We start from the raw sequence: 21,817 nt of genomic DNA, 5'->3' as shown, positions 1-21,817 counted from the left end.
TTTTTAGACAGTTTCGATATCGAAACTATAATTTTTTTTTTGTAACTTTAGAGATAATCTACACGATCAGGAGTAATTAACAAATTAAATCAATATAAAAAATTAACATATAATTTCAACATACAAATAACATAAAATAACGCTAGGTATTTATATGTTAATTCTTCTATTAATTTAATTATTCCTTAATTATTATACGATCTGCTCGTGAAAAGCGCTAGTTATGAAAGTTCCTAAGCGAGAAGAATACCATTGTCGGAGGGTCACGAGGTTCACGATTTCCCTGGAAGACTGATAGGTATCATACTTCTTCGGGGAGACATTCATACCCGCGTACAAGCCTCTCTACCGGCGAGAGACCGTAAACGGCACTGCGTACACGCTATACGGCTCCTACACTTAAAACTTCTTTCTTTTAATCGGGAATCGACTCTCTCTCTGGCAATGAACTTGCTTAAGCAAGCGCTAGTGTGTCCGCGGCTACGACACCGGACAGTCCGTACCTTTCTCGACGGCTTGCTTGGTTGGGTTGCTTGCCTTTTCCACGCTCTCGCGCCTCTCGCTATCTCGGCTAACAAGTCCCGATCCGTCAGGTGCACCATGCTCTTCAGAATCGGGATCTTTGTTGGCCTGAGCAGCGTGGTCACGACCATCATCTACCTGACGCCGACACCAGGTGAGTGAAAAAGCCACGTAGTAACAGAAATTAAGTAAATCAAAAGGGAAAAAACGTTCTATTCTGTATAAACACGAGATGAAGATATATCCTGCGTCTCACTTATATATAAGATTGTCTCATTCATATTCTTTCCTTCACCGCGCGAAGAATTCAGGTTGGTGTACAATTTTACAATCTCGGGTCAATTTAAAAGTGCATGGATTGTACAATTGCTTTTGACACAATTTTTGGTGACACTTGCAAGACAAATGAATAAAAATTGCGTAGTGAGTAGTAATGCTAATAGAAAACTATTGTATCTATTTCATTGTTCTTATCTTGTTTTAAAATTCTGTATTAATATACAATACATGAATATGTACAGATACTATATTTATTTAAATAAATTAGTTTTTATTCAAATTTTTAAATTTATTTTACTTCTTGGTTATAATCTATTTGAATATAAATTTAATTTTACATACAATATAAATATTCTGATAGTTTCTCACATTTTTTCTTTGATAAATAAGAGAAAGCACTTTTACTTAAATTTATTTATATGACATATTATATATATATATATATAATACTATCGTTATATTTTATTAAATATTTTTTAAATAAATCGTTATTTTTTATAAATAAATAGTTCGCTTTGACGCTGTAAACACATCGTTTCATTCTTGTTTTTATCAAATAAATATTAAACAAGGACAAGTGATGCATACAAGCATTGTGAGCGCTAAAACGAACCCAGCTTTTGTAGTAGACTATAATCTATAAGCTATAATCTAGAGGAAAGTCGCCATGACTTAGCTACTACTTTGTTTTTGAAAAGTATTGCTTAAACGAAAGTTAAAAGTAAAAATTTAAAAACATAAATACGAACTAGAAAATGTTTTTTATCATGGTATAGTCATTTTTATAATAATGTTTATAGTACTTTATAGTAATCAATGTTCCCGCAACATAACCCGAAAAAAATATCTGAAAAATTCTATTTCATAATTAAGATAGGCAGTAATGATAGAATTCAGAGCTCCGTAAGAGGAGTCAGATGTGTGTAATTATAAAATATGTGTGTTATTATAAAAGTTGGAAAATCATTAATAAGATATATTTTAATATATTAAACAACAAAGTTGGAAAGAAAAATAATAAGACAGTTAACTAAATTTTTTGGTTTTACAATTTAAAATAATGCATTATGTCATCCTTGTTTAACATTGATAAACAATAAGAATGAAATAATTTACTGTATCATACTGAGGTACTTTAGTCACGCTGTACAGCAATTTTATGTTTCACATGTATTATGAGAAAAATACGAAAGAGACAAATGTAAAACAGTTTTTAAAAAGCTATAAACATATAAGATCATGTAATATTATTAATAATGCATTCACGATTATTTAAACGATGCAATTTGCAAGAGAATATCACGCTAATTTTATTCTTGCTTGTAAAGAATTCGTTTTTAGTAGAGTTTATAGAAAAATATTTTATAGATTTTTTTTATAGAAAAAAACCATGAATGTGAACTATAGGTTTCATTTCTATAATTTTTTTTCCTTTATATTAACCTAGATCATGTTTTTATCAGTATTCATACAGTGCAGTGTTTAGTTTCTAAATGAGCGAGATAAGAAGAACTCACTTTAGAAAGATTAATTCATTGTCAGTATAGACAACTTTCCTTTATAATCCATAATCTATAATCAGTGTGGTATTATAATTATTTCTCGACTAATTTTAAAGTGATTTAAAGCAGCATAACACAAAAATATTATACTAAAAATAAGCTTTTATTGATATTTTGTAAGTATTAGTGTTTAACAAATTTTACTTTTTTACGTGCAAGTAAATATAAAAGACTAAAGCTATGGAAAAATAACAAACATTCTAATATGATGGAACGTGTTGACTTTAAATTAATTTAAATTTAAAATACGCATTGGGTGTATAAATTCGTATGCGCACATCAACATTAATTATATTATAAAGTTACTTTTTACATAAATTATATATATAGAATAGTTTAAAATTTGTTTAAACTTTTAATATAAATTTTAAATTTAAATTAATATAAAGTTAACACGTTCCATTATATTAGTATGTTTGTTATTTTTCTATAGTTTTATTCTAGTATTTTAAATATATATATATATATATATATATATATATATATATATAATGTGTGTGTGTTACTTTCTATTAATGAAACTGTTTGTGAAAGGTTTCCATATTGCAAAGAATACATAAAATCTTCTTTTGTCTTCTAAAACATAATCCATCCCCTCCACTTTGTAAAAAGGAGATGTTACCATTGTATTATTGCCGCTTTTCCGCGACGGTGATTGGTTCTCTCGCTGCGCTTACTTCGTGTTGCGAGAGTAACTGTCATTGCGATTGAATTTTGACAGCTGTCAAATTTGTATAGATAGTTATCTATACAATTATCGTTGTAGTTTATTTTCAAAAAGTAAAAAATAAAATGTTAAATAGCGCGCGCGAAGCGCGTGTCTGTAGTGTCTAGTATATTTATAATTGATATAGCCCCAAAGATTCTTAAGATAACAATGCGTTTTGGTTGGAAAATTGGTACTAATTGAGTATTGTGCAAAAGGTGAATGACCTTAAATCAAAATTTACAGTTATGTACACGCATCTCTATTCTAAACCTACTGCCATGGATGCTAATCGCCTACGGCTACATTTCTCAGATATAATACGCGAGATAGCATATACTATATGTTAACCTGGAACATACAATACTGCACTGACTGTCCGATATAAAATTATCAATCTTAATATTATTTGATGAAAAGCGGGATAAAAAGCGGATTAAATTTTTTTTAAAAACAAATAATGAAAAGGATTACTTATTATTGTTATAAAAATAAATGTATAATAAATGTATAATAAAAGTAAACTAGTTATCTAATAACATTTTTGTAATATATATATATATATATATATATATATATATATATATATATATATGTACACATTTTTATAAATTGATAGCAATAAAAATTGTTTAAATTTTATAATATTAGAAAGTAAGATATATATTCTTATTTTGTAATTACGGAAAAATATCTTGACATATTTTTTAATATATAAATATCTTATACACTTTTTAAATAAAATATAATTAAATAAAATCTTACTCGCGTATAATTTTATGTTCACTTACATATACTTATATTTATCTTATATGTATATACTATTATATTTACCAATTTTGTTATCTTGTAAAACTTGTTTACCTTCACGTGCATATGACCATACTTGTGCATATGACATATATGATACTTGTTTTATTCTATCAATGAAATGTAGCAATGTCTCGAAAATTTACACCATGTGCATTTATATTCTCATTTCATTCTATGTGCATTTATATTCTCATTTCAGCTCTAAAATAATTTGTCTATCTTGAACGTTAAGAAATAATTATATCACAATAAAACAAGATAAATTTAATTTTCTTTCAGAATCATTATGTTACACAAAGAAAATATATATAAATTTTTCCCACACATAAAAATTAAGTGTGTATATGTAATAATTTTCATCATAATACTAGCATCATAATACTATCCACAGATAATAATACATCGTAATCTTACAGTCCTACACAAATAGTGTAATGATAAACGTTTTCTTTAGCCAATTGTACAGAAAAAAAGAGCGCTTTTTCATACACCGTGCTAGTCTTTAATATTGATAAAATATACCGAGACGAAAATCGAAAGGCCTACGTGAAAGTACGTTACAATGACATGCGCACACACAATATTTCACTTTTCGATAATATATCACTTCCGCTTTAAAAGTCAAATTTCTTATTAATCACGATTTAACACTAGCCCGAGTGTCAGGGCTTTTTTTTGATTGACTGAATATCTCTCACTTTCTCCTCTTTTATACTTCGAAGAAGTGTCCGTTTGTCCCGTAAATTTATCTTTTGTGATTGTTTAGACTTCTTGACATCAAATTTCACCGATGTTTTGCTACTAGTGTTTTAATTGTAATTTACTAGTATTTTTAAAAATTTATAAAATGACACACGCTTTTATTTCGCTCACATCCAATAATAGATATTTGTTTAATCAGAAAACAAAATCTTGCTAAAGTTAAATTTTTCTTACCTATTTAGATGTAAAATATATAAAATTTGTCAGATAATTTTCGAGACCATATAATATATATCGCTTTTTGAATTTTACCAAAAATTCAATATTTTCTCCTTGTTATAATTATAAATATAAAATATAAATAAATATTATAAATAAAATAAAATATTCTATTTGTTAAATAAATGCAAATTAAATATTTAGTAATAAATTTTGTACATTAAATTAATTATATCATTATTTTTTTCACAAATAATTAGACAACTAAAACATTCTTTATCAATTTCTTCGAAATCCTATCATCCTATCATTATGATAAAAAAATAAAAAATTATAAAACTAGTATCTTCAAGATATTTAGATTATTCATTCATGTGCATAATAATTTTATATAAAAACATTATTTTTATATTTATTTTTCGTTATATTTATGGAAAATTATAATGAAAATTATAAATTGCGTATAAAAATGTTTTAATTCATATCCAATTTCTCGACGCAATAATGTCCAAAATGCATAAAAAATAATTAATACACGCACATAAAAGATATATTAATTGATTATGCCCATAAAGTGTGACAATTATATTATAAAGTGGAATGCATTATTTACAAAAAAAATTACTTTGTATTTTTGTTTTTGATTGTATTGCAAATTTTGTAATAGCTATATTGTATGCACGTACATATATGATTTGAGGATGTTTGGCGATCGAATCGATTGCCGCGATCAGCCTTGCGTATACATAACTCGCACGCAAATCCATAATCCATCCATACTTCCTAGAAATTGTAATATTAGTGAAATACGATATACTTGTTTAAATTTAATGAATTGTAAAAAGTACGAGAGATGCGTTACGTCGAATTAAACAAGTGAAAGCGTCGATTATTCGTCGGTAAACGTGAAGATTTATTATGTATAAAGCCGTCTTGATTATCGTATACGCATTCCGAGTTTTGCTTTAAAAACTTCCTGGTAAATAAAACTTTTGAAAAAAAATTGTCACTTAATATAAATTTTATAGTAAACATGATGCAGGAAGTGTAAGAATATTAATTTGCAACGAGATAAAATATCATTAAAAAATATGAGATTACGTTCTTAACATTGCGTTATGTTGTACTTCCGTTGTTTAAAGAAGATGCGAAAAGGAAGAGCATTATCATTTAAATAGAGCCTTTCTCTTTTTCTTACAGTTAATGCATTTTCTATACACACGCACAAAATAATTAGTCTCTTTTTTAAAAATCAGATAAATAGAATCTTGATTACCTAGTGAACATAGATTACTTCATACAGAAATTAATAATTCATAATTACTAAACGTAGCATGAAACATATTGAGCAAAACATTTCTATGCCCGAGAGATTTTCACTCGAGAGCGTTACTTGATATATCGATAAAAAAAAAAAAAGAAGAGACTTTGCCGAGAGAGGAAAGAGAACAATACCAATTTTTATTAACGCTATTTTACTAGCCATAGAACGATTTGCCTAGAGATACGTCTTTCACTTTCCCAAGTGATAAGTAAAATTTACTTTTAATGATGACTTCGATAAATTCACGACTAAGCAGTTTCACTTTGAGCAGTGTTCGAGTGGCGCGAGTTACAGTTAAGTTAGATCGGATGATTGCATTACCAGCAACTCTCCCCTGGCGCATCTTTATAAACACTTAGAAACGTAACGAAATTGAAGGAGAAATGCTAGATAATAGAGGAAGATAGCGTCAAATTGTTACACATTCCCGACAGATGAGAACGCGGTTGTTATCTACTAAGCTGGGAAGTAATATTTGCTTAGCACAACGCGATAATAGATGACAATCGCTTTTATTTTAATACGGATTAGGTAACGTAATGTCACTATTACAGATCAAAGTAATGCAATTTTGTTATCCAATGCGTATTAGGTAATACGTAACAGAAATGTAAAAAAGTTTATATTTTGCAGCATGTCTGTTTCCCAGAGAGGAACAACAAATAATAGACATCTAATTGACGTCCATTCGATTTGTCTGTTCTTCTTGTGTTCTAATATTTTCATAATGATACAGTATCGTGCCAATCATTCAAAAAATTTATTTATATAACATCCTACGCTTGTCACTTTGCTCCAATTACACTCGGAGAAAAATATTCTGAGATAGATATCGAAGGCAAATTATCTCGTGCCTTGGATTCACAACGCACTTTTCTTCATCTCTTATCTTTGACGTGTTTTGCGGTATGTTAGAGGAAATGCTCGGGACTGTTGTTATTACAACAGGAAATGCAATCGTTTTCCCTACTGTTTTGTATGTTATCGGTACATTTCCGCAAAGGGAAATACGAACTCGTGTCGTTTTCACAAATTCCTACTTTATTTCTAATCTTACTCAACTAAAATCAAGCATAGCAATTATCTCTCACGCGAATCCACACTCTTCATCGTTCAGTTCTTTTGCATTCATGCTAATTTAAAAAATTATTTATCGATTGCTGCCAGTTAAAAAAAGTTTAACTTTGCTTGAAAAAAATTTGGAGTTTGTGAGAAAAAAAGTTTAGCAAAAGTAGACATTGCTTTCAAGTAGGCAGTCCAAATTTGATTACAAGTTTCATGATTTTTTTTTGTTTTCTGTTATAAAATAAAAATTTTTAATATGATTTAAATTGATTATAAAAATTGAATTGTATCTTAAAATAACACGTAGGGAGAAAATTTACTCATATACATTTCATATTTATGTTAATGGATTTTAATAATTTTCTCGACAATGATAATTTATACATATTTCGCATAAATATAACAGAATTAATCGATTTCATATCTTTATTTTCGATCTATTTATCATAAAGGTGCACTTCAAATAGCTGATTATCTTTCTCTCTAGAAAGTTTCGCTTGAACAAGCAACGATGTCGCAATCTCAGTGAATGACCGAAGAAACGCAAGCTTAATCGCATCCTGCTAAAGCGAAACGTCACTTGTTTTCCACATAGTAGCCGCTAGCGTGATGACTGTTTCTGCCCCGTCCACGAGTAAGAGTGGAATCGATTGGGCATCAGCGAAAGCGAAATCTATACGCCGGCTGGACCAACTTGAAGGAGAAAGGTCGAGAGATGAAAGTATTCACGCGAGGCCGGCTGAGAGAGATGGAATCCGAGGGTTTAGTTATCGGGGATAGTAGGGGGTCCCCCCCTCGATCAAGAGAAGGCCCGCCGGCGAACTTTCACTCGTCGTTACCCAGCCTCTGACACATATCTCAGGCGCACAGGTCGTCCCACGTTTAAGCGCAGGAAACGCGAGGGGTTTGGCAGAAATTGCGGAGATGCGATTAAAAAACAGCGCTCAAGTACGACCACGATCCTTGGTTCTCGAGGACACGCGGGCCGAGGACGAAAGAGGGGAAACCGATTTACGTCACAATTTGCACGATTGTAAGCAACGAAATTGGGCCTGCTCGTCAGTTGACTACCGGGTGCGCGACGGTACCGGCGACGTCGGTCGTCTCACGGTCGGGTTCACGTGCCGACAATCGACAGTGGTGCAGTGATTTCCAAAGATCCTGTCGTCATTTTGTCTCAATCATAATCATTCTTAGGACGTCATTTTGCTTCATCAGCGATTAATTCACTTTTCAACTTCATTAGCCATTGACAGATAAACATCCGGGTGTTAAAAATGTTTCGATTTCCATTCGAACTCATCACGATTGATTATTATTCATAATCAGAGGTCAAAAGAGATGAGAATCAATTCGTACAATTATACTTTACCAATATTAATTATTAATCATTTCCGTGGATGGGAAGATTATAAGAACAATAACGTGTCGTGAATAAGAACACAGCCAATGTGTGGAGATAAGTTAAATATTTAGCAATTATCAAATTATCAAAAAGTTATCATTTTTGGAGATAATTTCGTTAGAATAATTAATAAGAAATCTTTTTAAAAATTCATTACTGACAGTTACTAAAATATAAACAGCTAAGAACAGGTTATATAAAAAATAAATCAAAGCTAAAAATATATTTTTTTACACTAACCAAAAATAATTTTAATCTAATAAAATAGTATATGAAAATAGAAATGAAAATATCAATGTAATAGTTACAATGTAAAATAAAAGATGTCATTTATCGTCTCAATAAATTTGGATCTCAGTTAACTTAACGTTTATCAAACGTATGTACAAACTATAGCAAGTTTTTTAGCAGCAGTGTAACAATAAGCAATTTATACTTAAATGGAAAAAGTTTCATTATCATCAACTTCATTGTAATCGCGCTTTTAGTAACCGAGTGTTCTTCTATTGTCGATGACACGATTGTTCGGCGCAATTGAATTCCGCGTAGCCGAGTATAATGCAGATAATGCCGTCGTAAAAAGCTACAGTAAATACTTTTACTGCGATTTTTGTCAATGCCATTTTGATCATTGTCCTTTTTTTACGGGAGACTCGATTCGGGCGGTTTTACACAAGTAAGAGAGGCCTACACTATCATTCCTCACACTGTGCTTAGGCGCACTATCGATCATGAGGTAATAAGGAAGCGTGAAGGAACGTTGAAACGGCGAAAGGTAGCGGGAGAGACACGTACTGTTCTGGCAACGAATTTCGGAGTCTTGCTGTTCCTATCAGTCTTCGACGGGGAGCGCGCGACTGTGCCCGCGGTTTTGTTGTACCGGTCCCACGTAAATGTCCGCAGTGGTGCAGTGCGACACAAAGATCTATCATACTCCTCATATACGTCTTCTTTTTACCTTTTTTTCCCGCGCGCATGATTGTCAAGGGGATAATTATCTATCGATAATTATTTTGCTTGTGTCTTTCTCTTCGTCGCGTTTAGACGCAACACGCTCTCTTGATTGATAATTGTGCCGCATGTGGCGTAGCTATTAATCGTGGCATAATGAATTGATCGTCGATTGACGTAAACGTGACTTTGCGTTTCATAACGGAAGATTACATATGTAGAAGGCTAAAGACAGAAACAATATAACAATACAATGCATTGATGATTGCGAATAAAATTGCACACAGGCCATAATTTCTTATCTATATTTGAAGCGTCGATTAGGATTTCCTAGATTTTGTATCCAGTTGACTCAGACTTCATTAAAAAATTACGCAAATCGCAAATTCTATGTTAAAAATTATTCGATAAAATTTATATATTAAACAAATTATATAGAATTTTAATAATATATAAGCCTGCAATTGGGAAGTGCACTTTATGTTACGTTTGTACAGTTTATTTCCGTGCTGCAAAAAGATTTATGTGGTGAAATTCGTGTATAGTGTGAATAACGCTTTCGGTTTAGGACTTTCGAACACCTTCAGTGATTCCGTTTGTCACACTCGTGATCGGATTACGACACGTTATATTATACAATAGATAAGATCAGTTTCGACGTAATGAGGCTTTATGTAATAATGACCCTCTAATCGAGAACGAAAGTGATTAGACAATCGTAATGTTCTTGATCTAGTTTAATATTGATTTTCATCTATGGGGTTCACCTTCACTCGCTACACAGTGGTGTAGCGATATTTATATTTCAGAAAATAATCGCTGCTCATTCGCTTATAAATTACATCAATCCATTACAAAATATCAACAACCTATTTGCAATCGTAATTAAGTGAAGAACTCTGTAGTTTCCAGAAGCTAGTTAAGTTACTCTAGCGGTTAATGCGTGAAAAATGGTATCCGGTAAATTCAATACGTTATTAGTCACCGTAATTAGTCACCGTTAATTCTATTACTCTTCAAGTCTGATTTTTACGACTTGTTCACGGTTGCCTCACGCAAGTTAATCGATGTACCGCTTGTTCAGCGGGAGTTGGAAAGAGTCTGCCTAATGTGAACGAGCTGCAAGCAAGCAACTCGACTTTCGGTCTCTGTACAAATGGCTGCTCCTTTTTTTTTCAGAGCCGGTTTCTCCACCTGACACTTCCTTCTTATTTCCTTGACATCGATATTCAGCTCAAAGCCTTCAGCAGAAAATCGTTAATATAATAACGAAAAGAAATTGGCTCTTGCTCATTGACAGAAATTTGACATCTTGACAATTAGTTTATTAAATACACATACACACATCGCTCAATAGCATACGTTCATGGTTTACGCAATTTAATCGCGACACATATATATTTTGTGAAAATTAATCGTTCGAATAAATCTCATTTAAAGTCCGTCGATCACCCAAAGCTCACGAGGAATAAATGTCGTCACCTCTTGTTATCGTCGCATAACAACGTTGGTAGGCGATGTATTCCCATAAGTCTGTTCACCATCATGTGGCGACACCGACTACGTACATATTACGGTGTCTCGTAGTTGTCACTATGATCGTCGCTGCGGCCACGTTTTTGCATATTAACAATTACAGGCCCAGTAAGTTGAAACAATTAGTTTGTTAAAATAAAAAAACGCGCAGGAATATGCTTCGTGTGAATCTTGTAATCGCTAAATTTTTCTTATTTTAAAACACAGTACTTTCTAAAATATATTTTTATAACATATTTTTATTAAAAAAGTACTTAAATACTGAAAGGAATTTTCATTCGAGTTATAATAAGGTAAATTAGGGTATGATGACCATGTACCGAGAAGATGGCCAATGGCTATAATTTCTTCAATACTTGCAAAATAATGTGTTCTAATTATTTTCGAAGATAATTAATATTTACTTAGTTTATGTGTGTATATTATTCGAAATAACAATATTCTGGATATTACATCACGTTTTTCTTTTTAACTGTCTGCAAAGTTATTCATGTGTTCACTAAGAATTGCCACAATATCGAATAAATTACAGTTGAGCTGTCACAATTAATGTTAGACACATAACAAAGATATGTAAATAGTAATGTGTGATTGTATCTTTCATTTCCTTTATCTTTTAAATAAATATTATGAGTATCTTGCTGTCACAGTTTGAGTAAGATGGTCCATGACTTTTTTGGGGGTAAGTGTTTATACCTATAGCTAATAACACCGCAATAAATGTAATCTGCGCATTATATTCATTATTTATATTCCTATTTTTATGTGTAATTTTGAGAATGATCTGATAACAGATTAACATACATACATCTATTTTATTTTGTTATACAATTCAAATTAATTTCTACATAAAAATCCTGTAGTGGCTCATTGGCCTCCTATTCATTAAAATTCTAAAGTTTTATATTTTTTAAAAAACTATGATCATCATACTTGATTTTACCTTATCAATTAAAAACAACTTAAAGTTTTCTAATGACAGAGATCAGCTCTGCTATGCGACGATAAATAATTGTCCCTAATAACGTATAAGACGTATTTTTATTCTTTCTAATTCGCACAGCATCCGATGTGTGCACCGTGTGCGCGCATCATTAACTTTTCTTTACTGTATGGCACTTTCTATGTGAATTGGACTTTCATTTCTACCGATTGTCGTTTGCATTTTTCCCCGATTGAGGGGGAGCCAGGAAAACTGCTTTCTTCGCCTTAAGAATAAAAATGTTTTTTCTTTTTACTTTCTTGACTATTTTCTATCCTTCTTTTCCAGAACAAACATTCCTCTCCTGTGACAGACCGTGTCATCATTTAGATTGGCCTATGATCTGCCGGGTGAAACTCACATTAGAAGTCTTCCAATCGCTCAGCAAGTAAGTCAGAATATCGGTTAACTACTTCGTGATGTAAGCTAGAAAAATTTTGTAGAATATTCATCAAAAAAACGTTAAATCGCATGATCCGTCCAGTTTTTATCCACAGATTATTAAATACCTAATTCTCAATGATGATTATAACGCTAATGCATTGCGCTAATCATCGATGATCGAGATTTTGTAAACAATCAGCAAAAATTTTTAAAGGTTTACCTTGAATGAAGATATTTAACTGTTAACTACTTATTTCATAATGAATTTGCATAAAAAATAGTGCAACTGTGTATAAAACTGTGTATAAAAAATTGAAAAAGACAACAAATACATATCTAGATAGAACAACGTTAAAAATCAAGAATATATTAAACATTTTTCAATAAAAATTAAATATTTAATAACAATTATTTATTTCGTAATAGACTTATAGCATAGTGAGTAATGTTTCAGGCAGTCATACATATAATTTTATGTATATGAAAATAGAGAAAGCAATGAATGCAACCAAGCAGAAAAATTAAAACTTAAGACAAATATTATATGAAAGTTGCAAAGTATTTCGAATGTCACGAATTATCGTCTAATATTCATTTTTTATTTTGTGAAATCGATTTATAAATTATAATTGTACATGTTAATATTTATTAAATAATTGTCAATTTTTTTGTTAGCGCAAGATGAATATGTGTTAATAAACAGTAAAGCTAATAAAAATGTAATACTTTGATATAATTTGGAAACAAATTGTGGAAACATATTTCTTTCGTAAAATTAACATTTATAATGTGGTACCTATATAACATATCTTTTATTCAAAATTAATATTTTTAAATTACATTATTTTTGTTATCTATGAACATTTACTCATTGTTTTATTTTAATACTAAGAAATATTGAGCATTAATTTAACACAAAGTATTTAAATAACATAATCACATTAACACTCATCACGTTAAAAATTAACAAGGACCGGTTTTAACATAAATATTTTCTACTATCAAGGCTAATAGCCTGAAGTCACATTAACATGTGTATATATTAATCTATTTCAAACCTCTTATAGAAAATCTAGTTTATTCTAATAAAAAAAAAAAAAAACTCGAAAGAGAAAGTATCTTTATACGTCTCGTAAAGCACGTCATAGATCGTAATTGGCTCACGCAAGAGTACTACTGATGTACTTTTTATGCTCACAATATGATTATGGAGTTTGTTTTTGCGATTGCAACATTGTAGTGATTTTTCTACTGTTACGTGCGGCGATTATGGCAGCATAATACTGCACCGATAATTTCGGGCTCGTCGGTGCAGTAATTATTATGTAATTCCTAAGCATTAATCGATGTAATGCGGAAGACTCTTGCGAGCAATCATGCGACGCGGTCATGTCTTATTGAAATCTACATGAAAAACACTACATGAGTATAGCTATATATTAGGTATATAGCATTATGTATTTCTATTAAAAAGATTAAACCAGGCATTTCATAGTTATCTTATAAATGCAAATTGAGTTAAATTAAACAATACAAGTTTTTGATGTCAAATAATATAGTTCGCTTTCTTTTGCCTTTCATAAGTCAAATAATTAGACCATTCGTCTTATTCAATTGAAATATAATGATCATCATGTAGGTGATCACTTATGTATCACAGTATTTTTTTTAGTTTTTGCAATTATAAATAATACACGGAGAAAATTTATCTTCAAAATTACAATAGGTATATATGGGATAACTTAGTCTTCGATGCATTTTACACGCGTTGTATAATTATACATATAATTTTAGTAAAATTTAATAAAGTTTGACTGAACTATTAATATATAATATTGTACAATAATAACTTAATGTTATTATTATTAAAAGTATAGTAAAATTCTTCGAAGTCTAAGCAGCCTTACAACTCTACCATGATTTTGAAGGAAAATTTTAAGAGAAAATTCTCTTCATGTACATATAGTTTTTCGTGCTAGATATTGCGATTTTACGGCATTCCTTACAGATCATGCGGTGACTGTCCATCGAACCAGACGGCTTGTCTAACTAACCATTGCGTTTCCGCGGATGGACAGAGACGGGGTATACTTACGGCCAATCGTCAAATGCCGGGACCCAGTATTCAGGTACGACCTCAATGTTCAACCACCGATCAATAGTTCGGGTGCATCACTTACCGTCGAAAATTCAATGAAGTTCGTTGTAAGAGCGCAATTTACTTACAATATCACCCAATATCTTTCTACACTCTCCCTCTCTCTTTAATTAGAGCATATTCCGTAACGAATTATTTGTAATAATTGATAGATAATTAGAAATACTTGATATAAAAAGTTGTTATATTTTAAAGTTTAGTAAAAATGCGCATTGAGAATTTTCCATGTAATTTTGTCATTTTATGACCCAAACGTGAGAAGCAGAATCAATTTAACAAATATAAATATTATTAATTCGGTTTAAATATTATCAAAAGCATTGAAAAGCCGCTATTAATTATTAACTGAATTAGAGAATTAAATTTCAGATTTTATTTTGAAAATCCTAATATGAAATTGATACAATTAATTCTGTGACATCATTATCTTTTCGCTCATATCAATGCTGTAATTTTAGAGAAACGTCGCATTAAATTTCCGTAGACTCAGATGAATTTGCTTCACATAGCTTCGCTAATATCAATGCGCTTTCATTTGCAATTAGTGACCCGCAATTGCAATAAAACTTGACATTCCATCTCGCGTTAAAATTGAATGTCGCGTAGTGATTGAAACACGTATTCAATATATACGCTTGCTAATTGATCACGCCACGTGAATATACAGAAATAATCTAGAGCACGTGTCTCGATTAACTGAGTGAACACTTTGAAGTGAAGCAAATTTTGCTAGGTGTCTGATTGATCTTCCTCTGTCGCTAACATTCGAAGCTTTACAAATGCTAATTGAAGCTAAGTACGTTTTCTCATTTCGCAAAATCAAGTACCTATTTTTAGAAGACTATTAAATCTTTTATGTCATTTTGTATATTATTTTTAATATACTCTTAACATTTTTATTTCTATTTCTGACATTTAAAACATCTAAATGTCATCTAAAACAAATTTAAATATTCCAAATTTTAATTTTTGAATATCTAAGAGTATTTAGAACATATGAAATTAAAATAAAATCTTTTATTATAAAGTAAAATTAAATAAAATTTTTTAAATATAAATATAATTAAATCTTTAATATTTTTTTACATATTTAAAGTATTTATACTTTTGCAGAAAATGACGATTTAAAATAAAAGAAAGAAACAATATATATTAAAGCTATAATCATAAAATACATTTATTATTATACATATAATATATTGTAAATTATATTACTTTGATAAAGATAATTAATATTATAATTATAATTATCATATTCATAAATTCGATATAATGTTCTAGTAAACGTTTTTAATGACCAGAAAGGTGACTTAATTGCGAACTTTCAAACAAGTATACGCTTTTACAGGTTTGTGAAAACGATATTCTAGTGGTGGATGTGATAAATCGTCTTCCTGGTAAAGCAGCAGCGGTGCATTGGCGTGGACAAACGCAAATGGAAATGCCTTACATGGATGGAGCACCGTTGGTCACGCAATGTCCAATACCAAGTTACACGACTTTCCAATACAAATTTCGCGCTTCCATACCCGGCACACATCTCTGGCACGCACACGCAGGTTAGGAATCGTTATTTACGCTAAATTTTGTGGTTGCAGAAAAATGTATCTTTATATCTATCTATCTACCTATTTATATATATAATTATAGATATATTTAAAAGAGAAAGATTTAACAGACACATACAACATTTATATATTAAGTAAAACTTACTTTAAAAATATTGGAATTAATCTAATTAACCTGTTATTTAATATATATTTATTAATTTAAATATAAATTTATAAGCTTTCCATATTTTCTCCATTATTTGTACTTATTATATTTTATCGTCAGGTAGACTTATTAGCTATAAAATTATTTGTAGAATTTAAAATTAATCTAAGGAAACGTGTATATTTTTTTAAGTTATTCTGCATCAAATGCGGATAGATTATTATTTTTTTATATTTATTTATATTTATTATTTATTTATATTTATAATATAGATATAATAGATTTAATGATTCATTTTGATATTGATTTACTTTTAATTATTAATCATAAATTTTGATTTTTCAATGCAACGAATTATATAATATAATGACACGCATACTTGTTAGACCGATCCTTTCGAAAAAAAAATTTTTTCAGGAGCCGACGTCACGAATGGCATTGTCGGATCGTTGATTGTAAGACAAGCCGATCTTCGAGAACCCCATCGCGCTCTTTATGACATCGACGATCCTAATCATGTGATTCTGGTGACTCAGTGGCAACATTCACCGGAAGTATCGTTTAGTCAGGGTTACTCGAAACCAGCAATTCTTTTAATCAATGGAAGAGGCCGCCAGCCCAACGGATCCACAGTTCCTTTAAGCGTATTCACGGTTATTCCAGGACGACGTCACAGATTTCGCGTCGCTAATGCCGGAGGCGCCGGTGCATGTCCGGTGACGCTTTTCATCGACGGCCATGCGCTTCTCCTAATCGCGCTTGATGGACATCCTACAGAATCGCGACAAGTCACTTCGATTACTTTGGCTAAAGGTTGGAAACTCGTTAATTTCTCTTCGTAATCAAATTTCCATACAATTCACACACATCTTAAAAAATGATAGTGTGATTTTCACTCTAATGGTGTGGATTTAACACCATTTGGTGTTTATATAATTCTTACCATGTTGGTGTACGAACACCAATATTAGCAACAATATGATGAAAAGTGTCGGCGTTTGAGTGAGAAAAAAAAAGCGAGTAAGAAAACCAAGCAAAGTGCGCGATTCTCGCCGACACCAACATGATAAGAATTATGTAAAAATATCACTTTTAGAGTACAGAACATGTCGATTTTATATTTAAATGATCTAACATTGTTGGGAGAATTGAAGACATTTAATTGAAACCTCTTTTACACTTTCCATATTTTCCATTAAGAAATTAATTGCGTAAACTGTAAAAATATTAGATGCGACAATGACAAATAGTAAGAACATCTTGCGCAAATCTTTTCATTGTATATTTAAGCTGATGACATTAATTTTCTTAAGTGCTTTTGCTTTCGAATATATCAAGTATTAAAGTAGTACAGCTTTTACCTTTTGAGATTTCCAAGAAAGTTAAAAAATTCAACATTGCAGATATAAGATCAACTCTAAATCCCGTAGAATAAATCATTTGAAAATCGCATAAGCTTAATTTTTACTCTATCAAAGTGACGTTTTACTTCACGAGATTTAGAGAGCACGTGAAGCAAGACTTTATTTCTTGATTTTGTCACGATTTTCATCGTCGAGACTGATGACCAGTCTTCAATATTCGTTAAAGGTGAAAGGGCGGACTTCGTCCTCAAAGCGAGCAAACACATCGACTCCTACTGGATAAACGTGCACACGGCGAAAGGATGCGGAACGGGCGCGATAAATGGCGCTGCAGTACTCAATTATAAAGGTAACTCGGAAAATTCTGCAGCAACCACGGAAACTATCGATCAGCGCGATATCAATAAGTTGGAGACGGACCGGCTGGCCATGACGACAAATCCCACTGAGGGCTGCGGCGAGCAAGAGAATTTGTGCGTTATGGATATTCAAAATATCCGCAAATTGCCGCCGGCTCTGGCTAAGCCCAAGACGGACGTAACACTGTATCTGCCGATTAACTACAAGATTCAAGCGACGGAACTGATAGGTGCGTAACAAAGCAAAAACCTAATGGGAGCGCCTGATGGGAGTGAAAGTGCAAATTAAGATGCAACCGGAACGTAATTGCACGGCGCATTAATTAACGCGGGTAGGCTTATGGATAAAAATTCTAGGTTTCACCGCATTATTATAAATTCAAATCCGGATACTAAAATTTTGCCGAGCATGCTTCCTACGTAACAACGTATTGTAGTGAGAAAGGACTTTCATTGTTGTTATTTTTTCTATTTCTATAATCACAGACGAAATTTTTTAATTAATTTTTTAATAAATTGAGAGGTAATTGTTTTTCAATCTCAAGGTTTTTAATCCCCAAAATTTAATTACAATATTACAATAAGTGAAAGAGAAATTAAAAAAAAAAACAATGCAAAAATTTTACTTTCTTAAATTTCAGCCAATATAATTGGAATAAAAACTTTACGTGATTTTGTTATAGCTTATCGTAAAGAATTGATTTAAATGATATATAATATATTATTAAAAGTTAAAAAGAAATTAAATGAAAAAAAAAAACACAATTGTGAAAATATAATTTTTAAATTTCAGTTAAATTGGAAAATTTTATGTAATTTTGTTAAACTTTATTTGTTGAACATTGTTTTATCATATAATATTATTAACTTATATATATTAATACACCAAATGCAGAACTTAAAAAAGCGGCGATACATATTAATTTCTCGTCAAATTTTCGTTATGGAGAAATCTTTAAATTCGCTCAGAAATAAATTGGATATACTAACGAGGCATCGATAGTAGGATGGCCTACATTTTCTACACTAATTACTTTTTATCGCGAATAAATTTCTGGATCTCTCGCAATGGACATCGAGCAAACGTTAAATTAAAATTAAGAAAATCGTGTGCAAAGATAGTTTTGGATCGGAAAGCAATGCGTGATTATAAGCTCGATTATCTAATCGCAACGCGCAAATCTCCCCCCCCCCCCCCCTCTGTGTCCAGGTAATGGCGGGACGGAGACGCGAGTGTTGAACGTGGACAACGTCACTTTCACATATCCGTCGTCGCCGCTATTGACTCAAAGAGAGGACGTGTCCCCGGGGATGCTGTGTACCAACGGTGACGAGGACGATCTCAGTGAGAGCAACGAGACCGTGTCGCGACGCCGATACCGCCAGGTTGGCGACGTCAGCACGGATGACATATGCGAGTGCGTACACGTGCGCCACGTGCCACTCGGAGCGACTGTCGAGATTATTCTTTTGGACCAGGGTAATTAGTTTCATTCATGCGCAATCAAAACGCAAATGAAACCCGCAAAGATATTTCTGCATATTCTAATTGATCCTTTATCTTTTTCTACAAACTTTTTCCCATCTATTCAGAAAGTCCATCAGATATCTTTATATTTTTCTTTTACTTAGAAAATCTGAAAAAATATATAGACGAAGACAGAGTTTCCACTCACAAGTTTACAAGACTAAAGAAATTTTCTTCATCTTTCTTTTTATTACTTTATCCATACTTTTCTTTTACAATGACGCAAGCGCGAAAAATAGATATAATTGAATAAAATACTAATATTCTAGAGTCAACAATTTTGCAAATTTGAAGATCATAAAAAATCAGCTTCATTAAACAAGTTTTTAATATTTCAAACTTTTGTAATTAAGAAACAATTCTCAAATTACCAAACATATTTGTTATGTTACCTTAATCACGGTACTTTTAGTTAAGATAAAGTAGATGTGTTAATATGAAATATGACAAGATTACTGAAGAACTCATTACGCCAATTGTACGTAGAAATACGGTCTTCTGCGTAATATTGTATAGCGTAGCTCATTAACTTAATTATTACATAGCCCCTCCATTGCTTGGGGATAATCTTACAATGAGTGAAGCGGCACGTGAGAGAACATTAGTGCATTAATAGAATTTATTACGATTGAACCCGATGTCGTATTTGGTGCGTAAGCCAAAGTTATTGATCGAAGGTTTCCATCATCATAAATCACTTTTGATGCGGAAGATATATGTATTTTGTTTCGCCTTAAGAAAGCAATATTTAACGTGTCATCGTGATTTCTTTTAATTGTAACAGTCGAGAGAAATCCCGCGACTTCCGTTAACAGCACGTGAACCGATTGGTTTCCTTCATAAAGCTTCGCAATTAAGCGAAAGCAATTGTAGGACCATTCGTGTTCTCGAGTTATATTTTCATTGACCATTCACCTAGCGACAATTTCTTACATGACGCGATTATTTTGTTAGGTCCATGTTATCCAAGCTGTATAAGTGTTTATATAATTCAATATATTTTTGAATATAATATAATTCAGTATACATATAATAAAATAATTCAATATGACAATAATTTTAGCTAAAGTCATGAATAGGGACAATGGTTTTTTTGTTTCACGGGGAATTCTATTCAATCAGGATTAATCTATCATCGCTTTGTCACAGGTGGTTTGGATGATCTAGTTTACCACCTACACGGCTATAGTTTTTACGTAGTGGGCGCCAGACAATTTGGACGAAATATGTCACTGCAAGAGGTGAAAAAACTTGACGAGAGGAGGCAGTTGTTCTCACGGAATCTCAATTGCACACTGGCTAAAGACACCATCGTCGTGCCCAAGTTCGGTGCCGTAGCACTGCGGTTTAAAGCTGATAATCCTGGTAAATTTTCATTGTTAATCGAATTGGTATGAATACTCAATGTACTTGTCTTTATTCTAACAGGTTCAACTGCTAATTTGATAATTTTCTTCAGCAAATTTTGAAAATAAAGATTCTAAGCATGCCCATTAAAATATACTAGAACATCAGCAATTCGCGAATTATTAAACTGAAAAAAATTTTTCTGTTTAATTAGATATATTTAATTTAATATTATTTCACCTATATTTTATATAAATATTAAAAAATATAAAATTATTTCTTCATAAACTTACAAAATATTTGTTTAAATCAAAGCAACGATATTAAAATAAATATACTTAATAAAGCATTTTTTTCGATGTAGCAAGTAGAACTAAAAAGTTCTTGCAAACTGAATTTCAAATGTAAATGGATAGTAGCAAAAAACTCTTTAATTTTTAATTTTAATTTAATCCTCAGTCTACAAAATAGATTGCTATTTTCTAAACTTTTTTAATGAGGAAAAATCGACTTTTGCTAAATACTTTAATTTAATTTTTAATTAAAAAATGTAGTATTGCATATGTAGAATTGCACATTAATTCAGTGAAACTATTATTCTTATTCGCAGGATATTGGATGTTGCGGGATGAACATGCGACCGATTGGACTCGTGGTTTAGATATTATCTTGCAAGTCGGGGAACCTAGCGACATGGTGGTCGCGCCACAGGACTTTCCCAAATGTGGATCCTTCGTTGGACCCGATTACTTCCTTATATAGACTGTTTAAGCGTTAAATATGTATATAATTGTATATAATACTAGCGTTTCGGACAAGAAGCTGTCTCTTAGATAACTTTTGCAATTTTTTAAATGAATAAATATCTACTTATGACTGCCAAACGTGTTTAGAA

General features: G+C 31.4%; 1 protein-coding gene across 9 annotated transcripts; it reads left to right on the top strand.

The window, feature by feature from the left end:
• Positions 1-95: 95 nt before the first annotated feature.
• LOC105836205 (laccase-1) lies at positions 96-21,806 on the top strand. 9 transcript variants are annotated; one of them, XM_012680083.3, is made up of 10 exons: positions 8,246-8,332; positions 10,989-11,192; positions 12,355-12,454; positions 14,459-14,579; positions 15,957-16,167; positions 16,742-17,137; positions 17,915-18,277; positions 19,258-19,527; positions 20,725-20,940; positions 21,533-21,684. In XM_012680083.3, exons 2-10 carry the CDS (start codon positions 11,066-11,068, stop codon positions 21,682-21,684), a joined length of 1,956 nt encoding a protein of 651 aa, XP_012535537.2. In that variant the 5' UTR covers positions 8,246-8,332; positions 10,989-11,065. The 9 variants fall into 9 exon arrangements, with proteins under 9 accessions (XP_028049567.2, XP_012535537.2, XP_012535536.2 ...); XM_012680082.3 differs by lacking the exon at positions 8,246-8,332 and adding an exon at positions 8,867-9,185; XM_012680080.3 differs by lacking the exon at positions 8,246-8,332 and adding an exon at positions 9,280-9,486.
• Positions 21,807-21,817: the final 11 nt, after the last annotated feature.

Source organism: Monomorium pharaonis, chromosome 9 (genome assembly GCF_013373865.1).
Source record: "Monomorium pharaonis isolate MP-MQ-018 chromosome 9, ASM1337386v2, whole genome shotgun sequence".
In the NCBI taxonomy this organism is placed as follows: Eukaryota; Metazoa; Arthropoda; class Insecta; order Hymenoptera; family Formicidae; genus Monomorium; species Monomorium pharaonis.
The sequence above is the reverse complement of the archived record's forward strand: the minus strand, read 5'-3'. Positions and strand labels throughout refer to the sequence as shown.